General features: G+C 41.5%; 1 protein-coding gene across 1 annotated transcript in view; it reads left to right on the plus strand.

Moving 5' to 3' along the window:
• LOC116045500 (transcription factor E3-like) overlaps positions 1 to 21,053 on the plus strand; it is a 30,101-nt gene extending 9,048 nt beyond the window's left edge. The window contains exons 8-12 of the mRNA XM_036008083.1: positions 5,306 to 5,432; positions 12,387 to 12,443; positions 16,297 to 16,372; positions 18,108 to 18,255; positions 19,943 to 21,053. Of these exons, the coding sequence (XP_035863976.1) occupies positions 5,306 to 5,432; positions 12,387 to 12,443; positions 16,297 to 16,372; positions 18,108 to 18,255; positions 19,943 to 20,320 (786 nt within the window). The 3' untranslated portion in view covers positions 20,321 to 21,053. The remainder of the gene's footprint in view (positions 1 to 5,305; positions 5,433 to 12,386; positions 12,444 to 16,296; positions 16,373 to 18,107; positions 18,256 to 19,942) is intronic.
• The last annotated feature ends 5,915 nt before the right edge of the window (positions 21,054 to 26,968 follow it).

The raw sequence follows: 26,968 nt of genomic DNA on the forward strand, positions 1-26,968 counted from the left end.
GATGTGGGGGTATGGTGAAGGGTATGTGATGATGTGGGGGTATGATGAAGGGTATGTGATGATGTGGGGTATGGTGAAGGGTATGTGATGATGTGGGGGTATGATGAAGGGTATGTGATGATGTGGGGGTATGGTGAAGGGTATGTGATGATGGGGGGTATGATGAAGGGTATGTGATGATGGGGGGTATGATGAAGGGTATGTGATGATGTGGGGGTATGGTGAAGGGTATGTGATGATGTGGGGGTATGATGAAGGGTATGTGATGATGTGGGGGTATGGTGAAGGGTATGTGATGATGTGGGGGTATGATGAAGGGTATGTGATGATGTGGGGGTATGGTGAAGGGTATGTGATGATGTGGGGGTATGGTGAAGGGTATGTGATGATGTGGGGTATGGTGAAGGGTATGTGATGATGTGGGGGTATGATGAAGGGTATGTGATGATGTGGGGGTATGGTGAAGGGTATGTGATGATGTGGGGGTATGGTGAAGGGTATGTGATGATGTGGGGTATGGTGAAGGGTATGTGATGATGTGGGGGTATGATGAAGGGTATGTGATGATGTGGGGGTATGGTGAAGGGTATGTGATGATGTGGGGGTATGGTGAAGGGTATGTGATGATGTGGGGGTATGGTGAAGGGTATGTGATGATGTGGGGTATGGTGAAGGGTATGTGATGATGTGGGGTATGATGAAGGGTATGTGATGATGTGGGGGTATGGTGAAGGGTATGTGATGATGTGGGGTATGGTGAAGGGTATGTGATGATGTGGGGTATGATGAAGGGTATGTGATGATGTGGGGGTATGGTGAAGGGTATGTGATGATGTGGGGGTATGATGAAGGGTATGTGATGATGTGGGGGTATGGTGAAGGGTATGTGATGATGTGGGGTATGGTGAAGGGTATGTGATGATGTGGGGGTATGGTGAAGGGTATGTGATGATGTGGAGGTACTTTTTAATTAAGGCATTAAGATCAATTTCCAAAAGATGATTTTTTTTATTCCTCTTTTTAGTCAACTTTAGCACGGGTTCATAAACTTATGAGTGCCAGTGTACATATGTTGTTAAACCTCAACCAATGTTGTTTCTTTGTCTACTCAACTTCTCTAATCAATAGATATTTTTTAACTACATTTTTAAATCTCCTTTGACTGCTTTTTTGTTTTATCAGGTAGCACATTCCATTCTTGCATTGCTCAATACATTACCGTGCGTTTAACAGTATTTGTCTTTGCTTTTGGTAAAGTAAAGTTACCTCTTGTGGCATGTCTAGTCGCATAGTCATGTATATCTAAACTGAAAGGTAAATTATGATACAAAATAGATGGTTTCTTTGTAACAAGAATATTCCTAAAAAAGCAGATAATGAATAGAGCAGTGGTTCCCAAAGTTTTTTCAATAATGTACCCCCTTTGAATTGTTTTTTAAGCCATGTACCCCCTGACCAGCGCAAGACAATACAGGTACAGTACAGCGCTGGCAGTGATAGATTAAACAACAAACTTTTAACTGGAAAACATTTAAATGCTATGTTTCAAATGTTTAGAATCCATCACTAAGATCATTCATTAATATAGTATAATTATTTTCAGAATAATGCATGACATATTTTTAAATTAGCATTTTGCAAAAATCTCACGTACCCCCTGCAGTACTCCAAAGTACCCCTAGGGGTACGTGTACCGCCACTTGAGAAACAGTGGAATAGAGTAATCTATTTCTTTCAGATAACCAACCTAAACATTTGTGCTTTGTTGTCTCTATCCACACCTAAGCGCTATACGCGCGGCTCTATTTTGCAACATTTGCAATTTAGTTATTTTTTCTTGAGTTGCATTAGACCATACAGCTGAACCATAGTCAATATTAGACAATATTAAAGCTTTAGCTACTACTTTGGTTGAGCTTTGTGACAAATATGGTGCACATCTTTTAACAACAGAAACACCACTTCCCATCTTAAAGTGCCCATATTATGAAAAAATCACTTTTTCTGGGATTTGGGGTGTTATTTTGTGTCTCTGGTGCTTCCACACACATACAAACTTGGAAAAAAAAACATCCATGCTGTTTAGAGTGAGATACGGTTTCTGAATGTGTCCTGCCTTCAGTCTCCGGGTGAGCTGGTCAAAATCTGCACGGCTTTCTACGTCACTAGCCGAGACGAGGGGGCTAACCGTTAGCATGCTAGCTCGTTCTGAATGGCAAACCACTGCTACATCACACACTAGTTCACCCTAATCTACAAAAGAACTACTTCCATGTCCCTGTTCTGCAGGTATTCCACGCAAAGTTGGAAGTGCGCCCTCGTTTAGAAGAAGTCTCCCGGCTAATCCTGCCTTGTACTGCTGAAGTTGGAGAAACAGCTAGCTAGCTCATGTAGTCCTTACCTAGCTACTGATCATGTGATCTTACCTAGCTACTGAGCATGTGGTCTTACCTAGCTACTGAGCATGTGGTCTTACCTAGCTACTGAGCATGTGCGACTGCCAACAAAGATGTTACAGCAGTGAGAGGTCTCAGTCTGTAGCTAAAACAGAGACCTGAACACAGGGTGAAAAGAGGAGCTGCAGCAATGTGTAGTACAACAAAAATATGGTGTTTTTAGAAAATTAAACCATGTAAACCTATTCTGATATAACCTCTAAATACAGTTATGCAGTCCACTAACACCAAATAATAAACACTAGTTTTACACATACTACACCTCATTTATATGAAATCATACCTAATGATTTTTTGTTTAAAAAGCAGAAATGTGCTAAAATGTTGAAACACACCCACAATTCAATGAAAGTAGATCATTTGACTTGTGAAGAGCGTTGAATGGAACCATCTGCGTTATTATTGGGCAATTTGGTTGAAAGATAACCTATATTTCTGAAATAGAAACCTTGAAAATGGGTCAAATTTGACCCGAGGACATCACAAGAGTTAACAATGCTTAAAAAGTGAATGAAGTAGGGATAATGTCGGGGTTTGGACTGTTGGTCGGTCACTTTGGGCCATGACAGGGGACATTTATATACTTTTAACACTACATTTGAATGACGATACTTCCAGACTTCTACTGAAGGAACATTTCGAACGCAGAACTTTTAACTGCAACGGAGTATTTTCACGGAGTGATATTAGTACTTTTGCTGCAGTAAAGGGTCTGAATACTTCTTCCACACAGTTTATTTTCCATTTACATTTGTCTGTCTGTGTTGAATGAAATGATCATTGAGTCAAAATGTCAGTCAGGAAACCTTTAAAGTTACAATCACACACATGTAGAAAATCATTTCAGTTTTCCAGACTTCCTCGTTCCTTCTGCAGCGGCCGTGGGTGGAGACTGTGTGTGTGTGTGTGTGTGTGTGTGTGTGTGTATGTGTGTGTGTGTGCGTGTGCATGCGTGTTTGTGTGTGTGTGTGTGTGTGTGTGTGTGTGTGAGAGAGATAATAAGCTCACTGGGAGTTTCTTTCTTAAAGAGACGTTTCCCCATTTTTCAACAGTCGTCCGAACAGAAAGAGGAAGAGAAGCTGTGTGTGTGTGTGTGTGTGTGTGTGTGTGTGTGTGTCGGTGTGTCGGTGTGTCGGTGTGCATATGTACATACGTGTTTAGGTGTTTGTATGAAATCTGAGAAGATGAGGATTTTAGTTTTACTGCCGGAACATGAGAAGAGGAGGATTAAATCCGAGGTAAAGAGTTTTTTATTTTTCTTGTTTGTTCCAGGTCAGTTTGAGTGTTTGACCTCTGACCTCTGTTACTGATCGCTGTGCCTGTTTTTACTGTTGAACTACGGAGAGAGAAAAGAGACAATATCAGTGGTGGAAGAAGTATTCAATTCCCTTTTAGTAAAAGTTCAGTAAGTACAGTTAAAGTTAAGTAAAAGTACACAAGGAATATGAGCAAAGAGTGCTTAAAGCAGGACTGTCAAACTCATTTTCACTGAGAGAATCACACCCAGGGCCAGACATGGAGAGTATATTTGTTTTTGTTCTGACTTTTTTGTGGCTTTCTCAGACATTTGTCACCTTTTTGTAAATTTGTTGCTTTTTCCGACATTTTTGTACGCTTTCTGTCGCATTTTTGTTGACATGAAGCCCTACAGAAGTCATCAAAAGAGTTCCTTAGCCATCATAGAAAGATAGAATCAAGCAAAAACAATGATACAGTTTGTTAACAACAACCTGTTTCACACCCTGAATATGAAAACTCTCTCTGAGAGAGAGAGAGAGAGAGAGAGAGAGAGAGAGAGAGAGAATATGAAAACTCTCTCTTTATATTTATATATATATATATATATATATATATATCTGCGTCTGGAGTAATTTCTGAGTCTCAGAGTCGGCAGATCTGCCAAATTTCGCTTTGAATGTCAGGTAACTGCAGTTTAAAAAACACATTCCTGTGGTTTTGGTTTGGCGCACAACTAGGCAGCCAAAATGTATTGTGAACCCAAAGTGATATACGGGCCGGATCTAAATCTGCAAGGGGCCGGATTTGGCCCGCGGGCCTTGAGTTTGACACACGTGGCTTAAAGTATCAAAAGTGAAAGTTCTCATTGAGCAGATTATTATCACCGTAGACACTTTGTCTGATTTTAGGGGCAAACGTTAGGGAAGACAGACAAATAAATGATAGATTAACAGTAATTTTTCACGTGGCTGGGTTGGTTCAGCGGGTAGAGCAGGCGCACATGTACTGAGAGGTTTATGCCTCGACGCAGAGGTCCAGGGTTGGAGTCCGACCTGTGAAGATTTCCTGCATTTCTTCCCCCCCCCCTCCCTCTCTCTCCCCTTTCTCACCTAGCTGTCCTGTCAAATTAAGGCGGAAAAGCCCCAAAATAATCTTTAAAAAGTAATTTTTCATGCAAACATGGCAGAAAATGCTGTTTTCAGCCTCTCAAATATGGAGATTTTCTGCTTTTTTCCATTTTATATCATATTAAACTAAATCTCTTTGGGTTTTGGACAAAAAAAGACACTTTAGGACATCAGACATTAACATTGTGTTCTGTTTAGGCGCCTATTCAAAACATGAGAACATTACAATGGAAGTTTATGATGCTTTATGATGATTCTCATAAGTTGTTGCAGCAAATTTGGGTTGATTTCATTAGAGCTGCAAAGATAGATCAATCGTGCGTGCATGTGTGCGTGCGTGCGTGCATATGTGTGTGCGTGCGTGCGTGCGTGTGTGTGTGCATGCGTGCGTGGGAGATCCTCCTGCAGCCAATCACACAGCAGGATGCTCACGATATACTCTGACTGTTCCCCTGATTCTCTGCTCTGATTGGTCCGTTGCAGTTGCCGGTGTCGGGGAACATGCTGGACGTGTACGGCGGCGGCGGTGGCGGGGGGATGGCCACGCCCACTATCACCGTTAGCAACAGTTGCCCGGCCGACCTGCATGCCGTGAAAAGGGAGATCAACGGTGGGTGACACACAAACACAAACACACACACACAAGAAGATTATTTTGTCAACATGTAACTGACAGGACACTCTGCAGGCCTGACTGCTGATTGGCTCAGACAGCGTGATGTCAGAGCTCTGAGAGGAAAGGGCCCCCCCCCCCCCACCCCACCCTGTTTCCCTCTTTTCTGCTGAAAATCTGTTCTTCTTCTTCTTCAGTTTGATGAGTCAACATCACGACTTCCTCTGTCCTTATATACACACACACACACACACACACACACACACACATTTTATTTTCCTAGATCATCAGTTCCCACTTCCTGTTCAGTCAACATGAACGTTCTGCTGTTTCAGCTGAAAAGAGTTTTAAGTTGCTGTAACTGAACGTCTTGTTTAAAAGCTGCAAATGTTTCTGAAAATAAAATGTAACGTCATATTTGAAGTCTTTTAAGTTTAACAGAAAACTAACGATATGATTTCATTAGAGGATGGATACCCGAACCGAGCCCGTCGGGACCCAGCGGTACCTGACGGGCCGGGCCGGGTTTGGACAGATATTTAGAAATGATGGTCGGGTGGCCTTGGTCACAGCTTCTAGAGTTGTTTTCAGACACTGGAAAACTACTGTATCTCCTAATCTGAAAGACTGGACTAATGCAATGGTGGAGACAGCATCTTCTGAGTCTATGCTTCACAAACTGTCGGCTAACAAGGAGGATAGGATGACCCCTTGGGATCTTTTTTGGACCTACACAAGGGCTAATGAAAACTCAACCTAAGAAAGCAGAGACTAAATACAGCATAGCTTCTTCGTCCTTCTGTAGACTGGATTTCCCCCTTATATTTCTATTATTTGTCCTCTATGACATGTCATATGTTTATGCCAAGATTCCAAAATGTATGACCAGTAACCCTGTACTTATATACTCTGCTATTAAGAATTCAATATAAATTTAAATGAGAAAAAAAAAAAAAGAAATGATGTTCAGGTTCGGGTCAGGCTCGGTCACATCAGCGTGATAAGGCATTGCACATTTTAAATTTAAAACAGCTTATTATGTAGGTGCGCGCATGTGTTAACGTGCGCTTGTTGCCCCGTGTGAGCTGATGACCTCATCTGTTGACATTTCTGAATGCCTTCCTACAGACGTACATGTGTCATTAGTATGAGAAAAAAATTAGATTTTAACTGTATCAGGCTCGGACAGAAAAACACGGCCCGATCCGCACTCTGTTGAGCATGAAGGGAAACTCCGGCTCACCTACTCGCTTTCCCACATGGTCTTCATCAGCGGACGTAGTTTGCTCAGTTGATGTCATGAAGACTGCCGTGTGTGACACTTACGTTTTAGCTACATTGAACGTGTTAACGTATGCGGACCGTTAGCGGAGCGTACGTGCCGCTGAATGTGTCTTTTTAACCGCCTCCACCTGCAGCGCCACACGGCGCAGGACTGAGTGAGTCACAGGAGACATGGAGAGCTTTATCTCTGGGATTGTTGTCGTTTCTTCAGTTTTTTTGGAGCCGGCACAGAGCTGTGAAACATCAATCTACTGTCACAGAGCTGTGAAACATCAATCTACTGACACAGAGCTGTGAAACATCAATCTACTGACACAGAGCTGTGAAACATCAACCTACTGACACAGAGCTGTTAAATATCAATCTACTGACAGAGCTGTGAAACATCAACCTACTGACACAGAGCTGTTAAATATCAATCTACTGACAGAGCTGTGAAACATCAACCTACTGACACAGAGCTGTTAAATATCAATCTACTGACAGAGCTGTGAAACATCAACCTACTGACACAGAGCTGTTAAATATCAATCTACTGACAGAGCTGTGAAACATCAACCTACTGACACAGAGCTGTTAAATATCAATCTACTGACAGAGCTGTGAAACATCAATCTACTGTCACAGAGCTGTTAAACATCAATCTACTGTCACAGAGCTGTGAAACATCAACCTACTGACACAGAGCTGTTAAATATCAATCTACTGTCACAGAGCTGTGAAACATCAATCTACTGTCACAGAGCTGTGAAACATCAATCTACTGACACAGAGCTGTGAAACATCAACCTACTGACACAGAGCTGTTAAATATCAATCTACTGACACAGAGCTGTGAAACATCAATCTACTGACACAGAGCTGTGAAACATCAATCTACTGACACAGAGCTGTGAAACATCAACCTACTGACACAGAGCTGTTAAATATCAATCTACTGACAGAGCTGTGAAACATCAATCTACTGTCACAGAGCTGTGAAACATCAATCTACTGACACAGAGCTGTTAAACATCAATCTACTGACACAGAGCTGTGAAACATCAATCTACTGTCAGCTGTTATCAGAGGATGCAGGGGACGGAAACAAGAAATAAAAACCAAAAACTCTCAAAACCAAACTGCCAACACGCTCACTGACACTGACAGTCAATAAGCCGTTTCCTGTATATTAGTAGTTTTAAATTAAAGGACTAATATGTAATACTGACAGCGTTTAAAATGTTTACTGCAGTCCAAATTCAAAATACTGAAAGATGGCTAGAATCTCTCTCTGTTGATCCTGTTCGTTTGTTTGCTGCTTTCTTGGCTGTACTAACGTTGCAGCTGTAGCGCGCTGGGTTTACGGTTTTACAGGTATATCTGGTAACCCAGCCTGGCTGACAAACTGGGCAGTTAATACCAACACACACACACACACACACACACACACACACACACACACACACACACACACACACAGGCCAAAACACAAACAGACATTACGTCACAGAATGGAAATTTCAAAAGGAGAAAATACTGGCATTAGCATTGTTGACAGGAAAGATAGTATTTCAACTTCATGTTTCCTTAATATCTGATGATTAATTTTTTGATTAAATACAGTAGGGGAGAACCGGGACGAATGAAACAGTTTTTAATTAAACGTCATTTACAAAGACATCGTACAACACTGAAAGCTAAAATTTGGTCACTAGCAACCTCCATCTGTCCTCTGTCAAATACAGCTGCATTTTCAGCTCTGAGCGAAACCGTTCTGGAGTTATTTAAGCAGTAGTCAGACGTGCGTTTTGTTTCATTAGTCCCTCCTGGCCGGGACGAATGAAACTTAAAGTTTAAGCTATGTACACTTCCCACAACTTCAATATTTGGCAACATATCTGTTAACAACTCATTGCCGTCATCGTGAAGCGCGTATCTCACGGTTATGAAAATACCACGGCACTATGCCGTTTATATAGCTAGAATAATACATGTTTCCAATTATATAATGTTTCTATAGTACAAAATGTTATTTCACTCTGTTCTTATGTGGGTAAGGCCACCGCACATCCAAATAAGTTCCCTTCATGACCCCCAGCCCGTCAGTCTCCATAGGATAACATGGCAAAACTCCCCCCCGTACCTGATAGCCCCAAATATATTTACATCTTTCTAAAACCACTTTTCCATGTCTCACCTGCATAAAATATAGTATAAACACAGATATTTGTGCAATTACTTAGAATACATGGGGTTTACTGCCTGGTCGGGACGAAGGAAACAGCTGTTTCCTTCGTCCCGACAGCAACAGTTGATATTTAAACCTATTTTGCTCCTAAACTAAAAATCTCCGACATTCCACACTGTAGGACATTTTAAAACACTAATTAATCTGCCGTATGGTCATGACAACGGTACATGAAACAATAAATACAACCTGTCATTAAAAAAAAATTACCGCATCAAACATTTTACTTGCCGCACTCAAATTGGGTTCGCGGGTCTAACTTTGTAGCAGCATGACGTCATGACGCCAACTTTCCTGGGTCTGGTAGACCTTGCGTGCTGGACGTACTGACAAAATTTGCAACGTGTGTGGTTTTCGAGATAACTGCAATGTTTCATTCGTCCTCCGTTTCAATCGTCCCGGTTGTACCCTAAATATTTTACATATTGCACCGTTCAAAAGACATATAGAGACTTTATGATCCATTTCTGTGTAAAAAGGACACACACCTCGCGTAAAATATATAAAAAGAAGACTGTCCTGTTTTTACGCTTGTAGAGCAGATCTCCGCGGAGCAGACGCTGCTCTCGTGTCTGGTGTCGCCAGTTTCATTGATTAGAGTAGAAGCGTGTTTTTGGAACATCCGCTCCACGTACGTTACGCGTGCAATGTAGCCAACCCGTTAGAGTTTTTAGTCTTCGGGCCCTATCTTGCACCCAGCGCAGCGCAAAGCCCGATGCAAGTGTCTTTGCTAGTTTAAGACCCGCACAGTTGTCAGTTTCCCGTCCAGCGCCCACGTCGTTTAAATAACAAATACACCTGCACCCAACTGTGGCCCATGGGTGTGCTGGTCTTACAGGGAGGTGTGTTCAGGTGCATTCTGGGCGTGCTGGTCTTACAGGGAGGTGTGTTCAGGTGCATTCTGGGCGTGCTGGTCTTACAGGGAGGTGTGTTCAGGTGCATTCTGGGCGTGCTGGTCTTACAGGGAGGTGTGTTCAGGTGCATTCTGGGCGTGCTGGTCTTACAGGGAGGTGTGTTCAGGTGCATTCTGGGTATATTGCTATCTTGAGGCAGCGGGAAGTGATCGCACCATTGACCAACAAAAAACTGGTCTAAAGTCAATAACGCAGCATTTCATTGTTATTTTAACAGAGCATTAGTAAAATGCTCCTAGGCTCGTGCACAGCGCGCACACACTATGCTTGTTACACACACAGGGACGCACAGCAGCACACACACATGCAGAAGATTACCAAAGCTGTATAGTAACGAAGTAGAACTACTTCACTACTCTAATTAAGTACTAAAAGGCTGTATCTGTACTCTACTGGAGTATTAATTTTTTCTCCTACTTCCACTTTTACTTGAGTAACATATTTTCGATGAGTTTAATACTTTTACTCTGAGAATTCTTTTATGTGCTGCATCGTTACTCGTTACTGTTGTGAATTCCTCACGCTACGGAGACTGTGTAGGTTAGAGTGTGTACGTTAGCTACATACGCTAATTACGTAATTTACGTAGGAAATCCGCGTTTTTGGTTGCCTGGTCAGAAGCCAGAGACGATGTCAGTTTGTACTCTTTCTATTTAGCTATTGTTGCAGCAGATGAAGCTATTCCTGAGTTGTTTGAGTCTGCAGTGAGTCCTGAATGTTAACCGTTTGACTCCCTGTGATTTGGAGCTGCTAGTTTATCTGTATTTTGCTAGCTTGCTAACTTTCCTGTTCATCACACGTTACTAGCTAGTGTGTGATAACTTTTTTTGGGGCTTTAATCGTTACTGTGCTGGAGAGGATGTTTATTTTACTTGCACAGTGTGATAATTGTACATTTTATTTCAGTATTTGTTAATATTTGTAATTTTTAATATAATATAATATATTTAATATTTGTTAATTCCTTTGGCTACAGCCTTGGCTAAACATTTGAAATAATATAAATATGGTATTCAAACTTTTGACTGCTTTCTTGAATAACTAAATAACACAATACTTGTACTTTTACTTTCAGTACTTGAGTAGTACATTTTAAAATAAACTACTTGCAATACTTAAGAACAAAAAATGTTGAATACTTTAGTACTTCTACTTAAGTGTGGTGCTTAAAGAGCACTTCAACTTCTACTCAAGTCACTTTTTTGATAGAGCACTTGTACTTTTACTCAAGTATGGGTCTCTAGTACTTTATACACGTCTGAAGATTACCAAATAAAAATATTACGGTGCAAAAATCCATCATCGTAACAGCAATGCTCCAAGGTCCAAATGCGCCTGGCTTTTAAAGGGAATGGGAGATGATCTCTGATTGGTTGATTGCATGTTACGCCCTAAACACACCTCTGATTAATGAAGACACGAAGTACAACCCTATAAAGTGACAAAAAATAGCCGGTGCAACACAGATGTCTTCTTACTTGATAGTTTTATTACTTAAGGTGCAAAACAGTGACTAACGTTTCGATGTAGAATATTTTTTGTCACATTATACCGTTTTTGTCCAGCCTTGGTTGCACCGGATTGTTGTGGTCTGTAGAAGCTCAGATAACTTTCTCTTTTTTAACAACCCTTTACCGTGGATTTCCACAGGATGCGGAACGTCTGCGGACCGTCTCCGCTGCGGAACGGCTGCGTGCTCCGCCGTCCGTCAATACCCACCAGGTCCGGATTTGTTGTGTAACGGCTGCGGCCAGCCGACCACGAGATCTCGCGAATTCACGTATGTTCGTGCGATATAACAGGATGTAGTTTCTATAAACAGAACCACAAAACCAACAACAGTTTGTTTCCATCCAGAGGAGTAGAGGGGAAACTACTCTGAGCTGTGTTTTCAAGGTGTAGTGCAGGGAAATATGACCCGCCGTGAGCACGGTGTATTTTATTTTGAAAAGTAACCGGATGTTTTATTTTGTTTCTGTGCTCGACTTCCTGTCCCGCACAATCTGAATTGTGCTGAATTGCTGCGGAGCTCTCCGTCGTCCGTCAAAAATAGAAGCTCTGCGTATCTGCTCCGGAGGGCTGCGGACTGACGGAGCTGGGACGGAGTCGGGACGCAGACGTTCTGCAGTCAGTGGAAATACACACACTGACTTTAATGGAAACCTAATGACTCCGTCGACGTTCCGCAGACATTCCGCAGACGTTCCGCATCCAGTGGAAATTGCCGGTTAGAACCATGCGCCCGGCACAGCAAAAGTGGATTCTTACACGCCCTAAACGCACCTGCACCAGACGCTTCACGCCGTGCGCTTACATCGTTAAAATAGGACCCTGAGTGTCCCAATGTTTCAGAAAAACGCAAATAAGTGTCCCTTGAGTCGAGATTGTTTTCAAATTAAATTCTATTATTGTAAATTATATATTTTAAAAACTGACTTTCAGACTTTAATGCTTATCTGTTTCTACACGAGTGAAAGGTCTGTTGAATGTTTTTTAAATGTTTGTTTAATGTTTGTGTTGTAGAGGTGGAGACCAAAGCGATGATGAAAGAGAGACAAAAGAAAGACAACCACAACCTCAGTGAGTATACTGCAGAATTACTTCACTCCAGTGCGCCTGGGTAGCTCACCTGGTAGAGCGTGCGCCCCATGTACAGAGGCTCGGGTCCTTGCCACAGCGGCCGTGGGTTCGATTCCGACCTGCGGTCCTTTGCTGCATGTCATTTCCCCTCTCTCTCCTCTTTCAAGTCTAAGCTGCTCTGTCAAATAAAGGCCTAAAAATGTCAAAAAAATATCTCTTAAAAAAAAGAAGTACTTCACTCTTTAATATCACAGAAATATTGAAATCCAGCAGGAACGTTTCAGTCAGTCGGAATACATTTTTCATCTTTGTTTTTAGGAAACCGTGGCATAAATGCAGCGCGAGCTACGTTCATGCTTAAAGCTGTACTCTCCGAAATCTAACAAACAAACAACTAAATATTGGTGATAGGGCTACAACTACGATTATTTTTAGTGTTGATTGTTTTCTGGATGAATAGATTAGTTGTTGGGTCTCTAAAATGAAATGAAAATGGTGAAAAATGTGGATCAGTGTTTCCCAAAAAGTCCAAGATGACGTCCTCAAATGTCTTGTTTTGTCCCCAACTCAAAGATATTCAGTTTCCTGTCACAGAGGAGAGAAGAAACTAGAACAATATTCACATTTCACAAGCTGACATCACACACGTTTCACTTTTATTTCATAAATAATTACTCTAACTGATTAATCAATTCTCAAAAATGTTGGTGAGTAATTTTAATAGTTGACAACCAATCGATTCATCTTTGCAGCTCTAGTTATGTTAAGTATGGAAGGATGGAAGGAAAGAAGGAAGTATGTAGGGACGAAGGTAGGAATGAAAAACAGAGCAGGGAAGGGAAGAAGGGTGAAAGAAAGGAGAAAGGGAAGGAATAACGGAAGGAAAGTAAAGTAATAATAGATAAGGAAGGATGGGGAACAGAGAAGGAAGGAAAGAAGACAGAAGAAAGGAAGTGTGTAGGGAAGGAAAGAAATGCAGAGAAGGAAGGAAGGATGAAAGGAAGGAGGGTTAGGGTGAACCTAGTCTATATCCACGACCTTCTACTTCCTGGATTGCTCTGTTGCCAACGGAAATTCCTCCAAATGTCCGTCCCCTTCCTCTTTCTTAGTGTTGGCATTCTCACCTCCGATGGATTTCTGAGGACTATGGTTAAAGCGTAACTCTCGCCAAAATGCAACCTATGGTCTTTTTATGAATGGACCAGAGTCAAACTTTCGTTTAAAAGCATATTTAGGACGGAAACGCCACTTTTAAGATTGACCGTATTTTAGTTTTTCTGTCAAATGGCCTTTTGAATGGGAGTGCTAGGGACACTTTGATGCTAGCCTCAAAATAGTTATTTTTAAACCACTAAGAAGGCTCGACACAACATGAGACTTTGCTCCAAGTATCACCAGGAGCTCTACACCTTAACGGAAGACTTGACAACATTGGTTATGTTCAGAGTTTACTAAAAAGAAAGGTTTTGAACAACTCACGTTAGCTGTTGGTTTTCCGGTCTCCGTCCATCTCACCAGTCAGAAATAGTCGATCTCTGAATGCAACGTAACAGGGAGGAGAGTAAAGATGGAAAGCTCCTAAAGCTTAGTTCCATATACATGCACGGATAATTCGTTGTTTTGTCGTTAGTGAAACACAATATTGACCTCGTAGTTGAAAAAGGAGCCTCATATAAGAATGACATTTCCTCCTATGGAGTCCGTTCATTCACATTCGGAGATCGTCTATTTTTGACTGAGAAAATGGCGGATAGCGTAAACAACAACAGCTAACGTGAGTTGCTCAAAAGCCACGATGAAACCGCGGTTTTTGCAAGTTCCCGCAATTTCATCGCATAAAATTGCATAAATAACCCGCATATTCCATCGCATTTTTTAAGAAAACGTGCCGCATAATCAAGGATTTTTGCCCGCAACAATCACAAAAAAACTCCGCATTTTTCTGGAAGGACTGGTCTGTACTACTACTTCCAGACCCGTTATACAGCTTGTCTATACACTGTACAGTCAGAACATTACACATTATGGTTGCATGCCAGTTTGTAAGAAAGTGGGAATCATCTTACTGTCCTACATATCGTAACCTCGAAGCTGGCGATGGTAACGTTACGTTATATACTTTGTAAAGCGACCTGTAGAGAACACTGTGTCCCAATCTAACAATTTGTGTGTGACAAGGGACTGGCTAGTCCACACAGCATGGATGGCGTGATGTGCCCAAATTCTTTCACATGAAGGGCCAAAATGTATCTATATGGAAGGCCACCTGGCAAAAAGAAAGGATGTTGAAGAATACTGTCATTCTTGTAATTCTTCGTAGATAAAACTTGCATATTTAGTTGAATTGGGAAGTTTACCAGCACTGTGCTTTACATTGCCGTAAAACGCAGAGTAAGTACTTTTATAGCTGCACAAAAAGTATGTTTTATAGTCACTACGGTTAGGATTTTACAGCCCTTTCAAAGTAAAAGGAGAAAAAGCATGAGCATGTCAAAACAAAAGGGAGCATGGGCCCCAAATTTGAGTGTCCTTGGAGAAGATAGATAAGAGAGTGGCACCATAGGAAGGAGGGTTGGTTCACGCAGATACATCTTCAGGAAGGAAAACAGTGTCACAATTTATGACACCAATCTGTTGTCACAGAAATTAATGTAACAGATTCACAACACTGCTGTAACTAGGGTTGGGTATCTTTGGGTTTTTTCCGATACTGGTGCTAAATCGATACTTTTAAAACGGTGCCGGTGCCTAAACGGTGCCTGAACCGAAATATATATAATTATATATATAATGTATATAATATAAAATATAAAAAAGGAGCACCAAATGACAGTTGGCGACATTAAAGAACGGCTTGTTTATTGCTAAGGCCATGTGGTCAAAATTAAATGATTGATTAATAATGTAATAACTATAACTTATAACAATGACTTATTTCACCAGTAAATTGCTGTTAAACGACAAAAACAAGCACCAGATGGGAAAAGGGTATTTTACAATAACTTTGAATGCACCACGAGGCTGGCGAGTTTCAAGTGAACGCACCGTTTGTGTTGCAGCTGCAGTCAGACCGTTACGTCCCGCTGTTGGGATCCTCTACAGGAAATACAGTCACACTTTACACCGCTTAACGTAAGCTGTCAGCATTTTAACCGTTGGGTTTAATCCAGCTACTAGCTAACGGTAACGTAGCGTCCCGTGCAGCGATGCTTCTGAAAAAAAAAAAAAAAAGGTAGGTAACGAAACCTAGGAACCAAAATTTTCGTTCTTATTCAGTCTCGTTACTACTGTTTACGTCAGAACCGGTGCCATATTGGCACCGTGTTTCGGTACCCAACCCTAGCTGTAATAGTAATATTTGTCTGTCTATCTATCTATCTATCTATCTATCTGTCTATCTGTCTGTCTATCTATCTATCTATCTATCTGTCTATCTGTCTATCTGTCTGTCTGTCTGTCTGTCGGTCGGTCGGTCGGTCGGTCGGTCGGTCGGTCGGTCGGTCCGTCGGTCCGTCGGTCCGTCGGTCCGTCCGTCGGTCGGTCCGTCGGTCCGTCGGTCCGTCGGTCCGTCGGTCCGTCGGTCCGTCGGTCGGTCGGTCGGTCGGTCGGTCCGTCGGTCCGTCGGTCCGTCGGTCCGTCGGTCTATATCTATCTATCTATCTGTCTGTCTGTCTGTCTATATCTATCTATCTGCTGACAGTTGATAATCTTTGATTTCAATATGTTTCTGCAACATTTACAGTGTTGAATGAACAGCAGCTGATGATATTGTGTATATATACACAATATCATATATATATATAAAATATAAAATATATATAAAATCTAACAATGTTGATGCTGTGTGTTTCAGTCGAGAGGAGGCGGAGGTTCAACATCAACGATCGGATCAAAGAACTCGGAGCTCTCATCCCCAAATCCTCCGACCCGTCAGTAAACTCTCCGTCCTCTCTCTCTGCTGTCGTACTAATACTTCACTGAGTATCTGACAGTACTTCAGTGCTCAGATTAAAGTCTGAAGCATTTTATAAAGAGTAACACAAATAGCTATTTATTATTATTAGTTGCTATAAAAACAGAAACAAAGATTTAATGGGCCCCAAATTTGAGCGGCCTTGGAGAAGATAGATAAGATAGTGGCACCGTAGGAAGGAGGGTTAACAGAGAGGTAGAGAGGGAACAGCCTAATACATGTCCAAAGAATAACACCGGCGTATCACGTGTCTTAGGCCCGTTTCACACTGGCGTGAGCGTGTCTGTAAGAGCCAAATAGGGACTAGTTCATCTGAAATAATAATTTAGTTTAAAAACAATTAAAATGGTAAAAAACTATTTCAAGAACATTCTTAAGAAATGTATTGGTTTAAAATGCATGATCTAGTAATGTTTAGGTCCAATAACATTTCAGTATTTTGAGCTTCCAGTCAGATAGCACTACGTCATAGCGTAATTGATTGGATGTAGTTATAGTTTTTGAAGTTCGAGACGTTGGAAGCAACCCAGTTTTTTGACCGTGCGTACCATGTATCATGTTGTGTTTTATAAGTAAACATTCAAAAAGAAGACCGTTTGGTTGTAGTTAGACTGACTTCAAAAGGTGGCACAGAAGAATTAGAAGCAACTAGGTGCCACTACAGTCAACTTTTATTTCGGCTCCCATGGTAACAGGTTAGAGCGTGCACACTGCCTGCGTGACACGCACGTCTCAGACGCAGCTCGAGCCGCGCCGAAAATGCGTGCACGCTAGAAATAGAACCGACGCCTATTTTTCACGCGACATGAAAGTGTGTTGGCAAAATAGAATACAAAAAGATGTTTACATGTCATTTTGACAAAAAATACATTTTACTAAATTACATTTTGATGGTTCTCGAGGTTTTGACATTAATGCAGATATAAATGTCATTTAAAAAAATAATAATAATTATCGATTTTCTAATAATAATAAAGCTTTATTGCAGACACAGGTCCATATAACACATAATACAGTATACATAGTATAAAAAGGAGATACAAAAAATACATAACAAATTGCATATTAACCTATAGGATATATAGGCTATTGCACCAATGTCGTCTTAACCTAGCAGCTTTAAGGCTAGCAGCAGCAGCGCCGCCTCAGACACCTTTCTTTGTGACGTTTTTCCAGGTCACTTTTCTGCGCTTTTTTTGGACATGTTTGTCACTTTTTTCAACGTTTTCACAATTTTTTTTTTTTTCAAATGCTATAAAATTGAATAAAACATCCAAATTCAACGAAAGTAGTGAATTTATCATTTATTTTACTTGTAAAGAGCGCTGTAGGGAACCATCCACGTTATTTTTTTTTGACAATTTGGTTGAAAGAAACTAATTTCTGATATAAAAACTTGGGTCAGATTTGACCCGTGGACAACAGGAGGGTTAACGATGATCGAAAACGGTGAATTACGAGTGATTGGAAATAATTAGAAAGTGTAAAAGTTGAAGTGTCAACTCTTATTTCAATACTAGCTTTTATTTGAGATAGTTTTTCTTTTTAATATTTCACTTCATGCATTTATGATTCCACTAGTTAAACACACATCTACATTTAAACTTTTGACTGTAATAAATGCCCCTCGTTATGTTAGATAGTTCTGTGTGTGTATCTTAACGAGGCGAGGCCTGTGATTGGTTAATCAGGGAATCGAGATGGAACAAAGGAACCATCCTGAAGGCGTCGGTGGATTACATCCGTAAGCTGCAGAAGGAACAGCAGCGAGCCCGAGAGATGGAGGAGAGACAGAGGAGGCTGGAGAACACCAACCACTCCCTGATGCTCCGCATACAGGTGAGGAGGAGGGGGGGAGGAGGGCACGACACCAAAAAGACTAAAAATAATGGACGTAACATCAGTGACGTCACCCATTGCTTTGAGCCGTTTAGAAGCGCTGAGTTTGGCAATTTGGCCGTGACCATCTCAGTTTTTTTAAAGGTCCTATGACATGCTGCTTTTTGGATGCTTTTAAATAGGCCTCACTAGTTACCTAATACTGTATCTGAAGTCTCTTTTATATAGGCCTTAGTGGTCCCCTAATACTGTATCTGAAGTCTCTTTATATAGACCTTAGTGGTCCCCTAATACTGTATCTGAAGTCTCTTTATATAGACCTTAGTGGTCCTCTAATACTGTATCTGAAGTCTCTTTTATATAGACCTTAGTGGTCCTCTAATACTGTATCTGAAGTCTCTTTTATATAGACCTTAGTGGTCCCCTAGTACTGTATCTGAAGTCTCTTTATATAGACCTTAGTGGTCCTCTAATACTGTATCTGAAGTCTCTTTTATATAGACCTTAGTGGTCCCCTAGTACTGTATCTGAAGTCTCTTTTATATAGACCTTAGTGGTCCCCTAATACTGTATCTGAAGTCTCTTTTATATAGACCTTAGTGGTCCCCTAATACTGTATCTGAAGTCTCTTTTATATAGACCTTAGTGGTCCCCTAATACTGTATCTGAAGTCTCTTTTATATAGACCTTAGTGGTCCCCTAGTACTGTATCTGAAGTCTCTTTATATAGACCTTAGTGGTCCCCTAATACTGTATCTGAAGTCTCTTTTATATAGACCTTAGTGGTCCCCTAATACTGTATCTGAAGTCTCTTTTATATAGACCTTAGTGGTCCCCTAATACTGTATCTGAAGTCTCTTTTATATAGACCTTAGTGGTCCCCTAGTACTGTATCTGAAGTCTCTTTATATAGACCTTAGTGGTCCCCTAATACTGTATCTGAAGTCTCTTTTATATAGACCTTAGTGGTCCCCTAATACTGTATCTGAAGTCTCTTTTATATAGACCTTAGTGGTCCCCTAATACTGTATCTGAAGTCTCTTTTATATAGACCTTAGTGGTCCCCTAGTACTGTATCTGAAGTCTCTTTATATAGACCTTAGTGGTCCCCTAATACTGTATCTGAAGTCTCTTTTATATAGACCTTAGTGGTCCCCTAGTACTGTATCTGAAGTCTCTTTATATAGACCTTAGTGGTCCTCTAATACTGTATCTGAAGTCTCTTTTATATAGACCTTAGTGGTCCTCTAATACTGTATCTGAAGTCTCTTTTATATAGACCTTAGTGGTCCCCTAATACTGTATCTGAAGTCTCTTTTATATAGACCTTAGTGGTCCCCTAGTACTGTATCTGAAGTCTCTTTATATAGACCTTAGTGGTCCCCTAATACTGTATCTGAAGTCTCTTTATATAGACCTTAGTGGTCCCCTAATACTGTATCTGAAGTCTCTTTATATAGACCTTAGTGGTCCCCTAATACTGTATCTTAAGTCTCTTTCCCTAAATTCAGCCTTGGTCCAGAATTACAGCCACTAGAGCCAGTCCCACAATGAGCTTTCCTTAGGGTGTGCCATTTCTGTGTCTGTAGCTTTAAATGCTATTGAGGAGAATCACGTCCAGCAAGGGACCGTAGTCGTCACTCTTCTGTTCTGACTTCCTGTCTGCGTTTGTGTTTCTTCGTTGTAGGAGTTGGAGCGTCAGACTCGCCTCCACAGCCTCAACTCTTCCTCCTCCTCCTCCTCCTCCCTGGACCCCCAAGCGATGCTCTCCCCCTCCCTGCCTCACCTCTTCTCCTCCCCCTCCCCCCACTCCGCCCCCTCGCTGGCGACCCCGTCCCTGGGTCTGGACGCCCTGAGCTTCGTTGATCTGGACGAGCCTCGGGCGGCCTCTCCCGTCTTCTCCCCGGACCTGATGTCGGACGTGGGGCTGACGGAGTTCCGCGGCCTGGCAGACATACTGATGGAGGAAGGGGGAGGGGGGGCGATGTCCGACCCCCTGCTGTCCTGCGGAGCCTCGAAGACCAGCAGCCGGAGGAGCAGCTTCAGCATGGACGAGGACCTGTGACGCACACGCCAGGCTTCCTCATTGGCCAGAGGCAGGACGCCGTCCTGTGACATCATCCAAACAAACAACGCACATAGGTGATGTCACGGGGAGCAACTGTGGGCTGAATCTCACTTCCATTTGAATTGCATCCACGTTTCCCCCACTTGCTTCCCTTCCTCGCATCTCAGTCCGTCCCACCGAGGAGGCACGGGAGGGACGTGAGGAAATCACACGAGGAGAGAGGGAATGAGGAAATGTGTTTTTAGAGGGATGAGACGTCCTTTCCTCTGAAGCGTTGCGTGAATTCGTCAGCTGTTTGGGCAGAGTTAGCACCTGCTTCATCTGCACGGCTTCCAGGAAGGCTGCTCTCTGTATCCTCGCTCATAGCTCCTCAGAGATCCCTCCTCCATCCTCGTTCATAGCTCCTCAGAGATCCCTCCTCCATCCTCGTTCATAGCTCCTCAGAGATCCCTCCTTCATCCTCGTTCATAGCTCCTCAGAGATCCCTCCTCCATCCTCGCTCATAGTTCCTCAGAGATCCCTCCTCCATCCTCGCTCATAGTTCCTCAGAGATCCCTCCTCCATCCCCCATCTTCGGGGCAGGAATAAGAGCTTTGATACAGCCTTCAACGAAGGAAAGCCAGAACAACTTTCTGTTCAACCGAGGAGCGAGGAGATATCAAATAAGAGAAGTGAGATTCAGCCTGTGTCCTCCAGAGACTGAGCAGGCCAGAAGCCGATTGGCAATAGTTAAAAAAAAAACTTGCAGCTGATTGGCTGGGAGAGGTGCGGCTGCTCTGAGCTCCGGGTTTCTGCAGGTGATCAATAACTCGGCATCAGTTCAGCCAAAATGAAAATCTTTGCTGATGTTTTAGTTCAGCAGGTTTAACACATAATCACCATCATCATCCTAATCAGTGTTTTTAGCCTCCAAACTGCTTTTCTGTCAAATTTGTGATTAGACCAATTGAAATTATGAGATACTAATTCAAAATTCAGATTCATTGTCTCATAATTTAGTCACGTTTGAATTTTTATCTACGAGTATTTTTTTTACTCCAACTTTCAGTCCGTGATGAGCTTCAAAAAGACTTTAAATCAGTGAATGAGTCCATTTCAACAGTTAAAAGTTTCTATGTAGCAAACGGCATTAAAGCTCTCTCTCTCTCTCTCTCTCTGTCTCTCTCTCTCTCTCTCTCTCTCTCTCTCTCTCTCTCTCTCTCTCTCTGAAATGACCTGTGATTGGCCAAAGTCTTCCATCAGGGCCTAGATTATCTAAAGCCTGAAAACAGAGCCAAGAGGAGCTGCAGAAGTCTAGTCAGCTCTCAGACCACTTGAGTAACAATATGCTAAAATATAATGGCTGCCTTCCCCAGCTCAAACATGTTCACCTGCAGCTCTCCTGGGCTCGGAGCCACACCTGACCACGCCCCCATCAGTGATGTCACAGGCAGCGTTTCAGCTGCAGCAGCATCTTTTGATTCTCATACTCTGTTTACACGTACATGGTTAGTTTGAAAAACGGAGACATTTCCTTTTGTTTGTGCCCTTCGTTTACAAGCAAATGGAGAATTCACCTCTGAAAACGATTCTTACTAAAAACTCCAGCCAGAGTGCAGATTTGGGAAAACTTCGTTTGCACGTTTGCGTGTAAACTGAGACAAACGGAGGTTTAGGCAGCCGAGGAAGTGAGGAAGAGAAGAGAGAGGAAGTGATTTGTTGCTGTTGTTGCTATTTTAGGGATTCTGATTGGCTAATGTGGGCTTGAGCTTCTTGTTACACTGCCACCTACAGGTTTGGCGTGCTCTTGACAGCATTGACGGCATATATACACGGGTACGTGTAAATGAAGACTTTTCTGAAAACTGACAGCTGTGCACGATGTTATTTTTGAAAACAGAGAGGTTGAAATGTCCGTTTATGAAAATAGCCGGCCACGTGTGTAAACGTAGCATCAGTCAAAACCCCCGAAGTAGAAATCTGATCTGATGGCAGCAGAGACAGGAGTCTTTCTGCAGGTGTGAACTCACCTGTGACTACACTGCAGGTATTTTAGAGATTAATCCACAGTGAACGTGTGGACGTTTTTAAACCAGACCGTCTGTTCTGACAGACTCCGTTCAGCCTGTAAATATGAATCTGTACATAAACACATACATCTATAATCACTGTGTGCTGGAAACAAACACTGAGGAGAAGAATCTGATCAGGTTAATGATTGATCCATTTGATCTTTTATTACTGATGTATGTGCTTTCTGTTAAACGTGCCCATATTATGAAAAAATCACTTTTTCTGGGATTTGGGGTATTATTTTGTGTCTCTGGTGCTTCCACACGCATACAAACATGGGAAAAAACCATCCATGGTGTTTAGAGTGAGGTACGGGTTTCTGAATGTGTCCTGCCTTCAGTCTCCGGGTGAGCTGGTCAAAATCTGCACGGCTTTCTATGTCACTAGCCGAGACGAGGTGGCTAACGGTAGCATGCTAGCGCTAGCATGCTAGCTCGTTCTGAATGGCAAACCACTGCTACAACACACACTAGTTCACCATAATCTACAAAATAATTACTTCCATGTCCCTGTTCTGCAGGTATTCCACACAAAGTTTGAAGTGCGCCCTCGTTTAGAAGAAGTCTCCCGGCTAATCCTGCCTTGTACTGCTGAAGTTGGAGAAACAGCTAGCTAGCTCATGTAGTCCTTACCTAGCTACTGATCATGTGATCTTACCTAGCTACTGAGCATGTGATCTTACCTAGCTACTGAGCATGTGATCTTACCTAGCTACTGAGCATGTGCGACTGCCAACAAAGATGTTCCAGCAGTGAGAGGTCTCACTCTGTAGCTAAAACAGAGACCTGAACACAGGGTGAAAAGAGGAGCTGCAGCATTGTGCAGTACAACGAAAATATGGTGTTTTTAGAAAATTAAACCATGTAAACCTATTCTGGTACAATTTCAAATTACAATTATGAACCTGAAAATGAGCATAATATGGCCACTTTAAACATGAGCTTTAGAGGATACAGAAGGGAAACCATAAAATAGTATTTTTTAAATCTTTAAATTCTGTCGTTTACACTCTTGCTTATCGTTTTCCAAATCATCCGTAAGTTTGTTTTTAATTGATTTCCTTCCTTCCAGGTTTCAGAGAGATCCTCTATCACAGTCAGTGTTTAGCAAACTTTAATTAATTTGTATTGTCAGTTTTGAACTCTCCCTGGAGTTCATTTTACTTGTGTGTCCTCTCATGTACACATAAACAACTGCTACGCTAACTGTTATCGACTAACTTCATGGTTCATACAAAGCAAGCTAACTGTTAGCTGTAACGGGACTATGAAGACTAGTTCGCTGTCATTTACAAACTGTAAAATTATATAGGGCAAGCTAACTGTTAGCTATTGTTAAACTGTATGAATAGCTGTGTGGAGTAAACTGTTAAGTTGGCTAACTATTAGCTATAGCTGGCTTTTATCTATACACTGTGGTTAGCCAGTTAATGAACCAAAAACTGGCAAGCTAGCTGTAGCTCACTGTTATCTGTCAATCTGTTAGTTGAAGGGAAAACAAGCTTACTAAATGTTAGTTGCAACTGCCATTAATCTAAAATTCATAGCAAGGTTAATTGCTAGTGTGGTATCTTCTTTATAACATAATTTAAACTTATAAGCCCTCAAATACCACACTAGTTAGTTAGCTGTTGGCTACTATTATCACACTGTTTACTTATTGTTATTTACAAACTTCCATACAGCTAGTTATAGTTATATAGCAAGCTAACTGTTAGCTATTGTCTGGAGCCAACTGCTAGGTTAGCTAACTGTTAGCTCTAGCTGGCTTTTATCTATTGGACTATATTAGCTCATAGCTAACAGCTAGTTTAGCTAGCCAAAAACTGTGGTTATTAACCCACCCGTTTAAATTATATTTAGGCTTAAAGTTCTGCGTAATTAAAGACGTGGCCTCTTTCAGACACACGTGGCTGCCGGCAAAAGAGGCGAGTTTACGGAATTTTTTTTCGTGTGATTAATTTGCACGTCAAAACATTTTTTTCGAACCATTGTTTTTGTCATGAGTGACAACCTCCATGTTTTATACCGACTCCAAACTATGATCAATATGGCTATAAGCAAGCTAGTCTATATCTACAACCTTCCACTTCCGGGATTGCTCTGGTGTCGCTGGAAAATGCGCCGGATGTCCGTCCCCTTCCTCTGTCTCTGTGTTGGCGTTCTAACCTCCGGTGGATTTGTGAGGACTATGGTTAACTGCTCCTCAGATCTCTGCAGGGTAAATCCAGACAGCTAGCTAGACTATCTGTCTAATCTGAGTTTTCTGTTGCACGACTAAAACTACCTTTGAACGTACACATGTTCCACCAAAACAAGTTCCTTCCCGAGGCTATTTAGCAGAGGCACCGTGGCTCCGTCCGGAGCTTAGTACCACCCAAGACGATTTTGATTGGTGTAAAGAAATGTCGATAAACCAGAGAACGTTTCTCTCCCGTCCCAGAAGTGTGGACTAGCCAGACTGTGGAGGAAGGTCTGGCAATGTGAGACTATAAGCATGCTAACAGTTAGCTATAGCTGTATGAACTTTTGTTTGGCTCTTTGGTTAGCCAGTTATCAGAGCTACAAACCTCGATTTCAGTCATTTAAAAATCAGATACAAAGCAGGTTGTTCTCTTAATACATGATTCCTTCTTCAAACTTGCCAGGGCCGGGAAGCTACGATACACATTAGCAGCATTAGCAGCACCTGTGAGTTTATCATGTGACAGAGAAAACATGAAAGGCGGAGCAGTATGTCACACACACACACACACACACACACACACACACACACACGTATGTCCCTTACCGGCTAACGTATTTCAAGATGGAGCATGAATATGGAGCGTCTACCCCAGTTTATGAAAATGCAAATGTAAAATTTCAAGCCAAAAGGAATACTTGGAATTGATGGTGGTGGTAAATATTCATGAAAAAGGTCAAGTTTGTGAACGGGCAACACAGATTTTGATAATGAACAACTAAACACATTACACACTGGACCTTTCATACATCCATGGTTATATCAGATTCTTCCATAAAGGGATTTTTGTTTGTCTTTTTATTGATGTTGTTCTGATTTATGACATTTATGTTAACAAACATCCAGTATATTGTTTCTGTGGACAACCCGTTCTCATTCCGAACTCGTAAAATAAGGACGTTTGGACAGTGGCTGTCAGCGTCAGATGCGACGAAAAAGGCGTCTTTCAGCGTGTTTGTGTAACGCACCGGGGAGAGCAGCAGTTAGAGAGGATTTAAAGAGTAGTATGTAAGGGCGAATTTCCTGTCCCGCTTGTCACGCTTGCTATAGTCGCCTTTTTCTTTCCTCCCGTGTTTCACAGAACCGTACGCCCACCCACGACCTTTTCCTTAAAATTACTGCGTCAAAAGGGACGGCTTATAGCGCTAAAGGAGACTTTTAGCGTCAATAACAACGACAAAGGCACCTGACCAAGCGTCCATATTTTACGAGATGAGTGTGAGAACGTGTTGAGAGCATGTAGTCTCAATATGATCTCCATATGTTTATTTAGCATCATGTTTTGTTTTTATAGATTCAAAATTTTATATATAGAAATAAAGTCATTCTAGAAAAACAGTTTTTGTGGGGTTTTTTTTTTTGTTTCTTCACGAACAGCAACATATGAACACAGTTTAGAAATGAAGTCAGGATGATTCAAAAAAATGAATAAAACAAAAAAATAATACTAAAACTAATTTATTTTTTGTAATTTTTAACATTTTATGTTTTTTTAAGCTGATGGATTTACAAATATATTTCTTAAACGGAGCAATTTTATACATTTTAAGGACTTACTATGTTTAAAATTGTAACAATAATACTAACTTCAATCTCTTTGTCCTCCATAGTAACAATAATATATTATGATTATTTACAAAAATAAAGTGAAATCTTCCACAAACTTCCACAAACAAGTGATCTCTCTAAGGTGTGTCCTAACCTTCCCCCAGTGCATGCTGGGATTGACTCCAACAACAGCGAAAAATGGTAAACGTGTCCTTGGGTCAAATTTGATGCATTTTCAAAAAGTTTTTATATCAGAAATGTGGGTTTCTTTCAACCAGATTGTCAAAATAAATAACGTGGATGGTTCCATACAACGCTCTTCACAAGTAAAATAAATGATCAGTTCACTACTTTCATTGAATTTGGGTGTTTTTATTCAATTTTATAGCAAATGTATAAAAGAATCGCAGCAAAAATCAGAAAAAGTTACAAAAAACTTGGGAATAGCGACATAAGAAAAACTATTTTGACCCAGAAAATCAAAAAGTTGCATCGTCGACAGGACGACAACACAATCAGAATCATTTTATTTGTCATTGTCAAACATTGTAAAACATTGTCAACAACGAAAATTAAGTGCTACTCCTTCTGGTGCCTAGAAGTATACATTCATAGGCACACACCACCCCCTTCCACACACCATACCCTCACATACACATAATGGGACAGGTACTTCTAGTGCAAGTGGTTCCCAACCTGGGGTCCGGGGACCCCTAAGGGGGGCGGCAAAGATCACAGGGGGGGCGCAAGTCTTTATCTGGTTTGAAGTTGAGGTAAAAAAAAAATATTTCCACATGTTAA

This window comes from Sander lucioperca, chromosome 12, assembly GCF_008315115.2.
Source record: "Sander lucioperca isolate FBNREF2018 chromosome 12, SLUC_FBN_1.2, whole genome shotgun sequence".
Lineage (NCBI taxonomy): Eukaryota > Metazoa > Chordata > Actinopteri > Perciformes > Percidae > Sander > Sander lucioperca.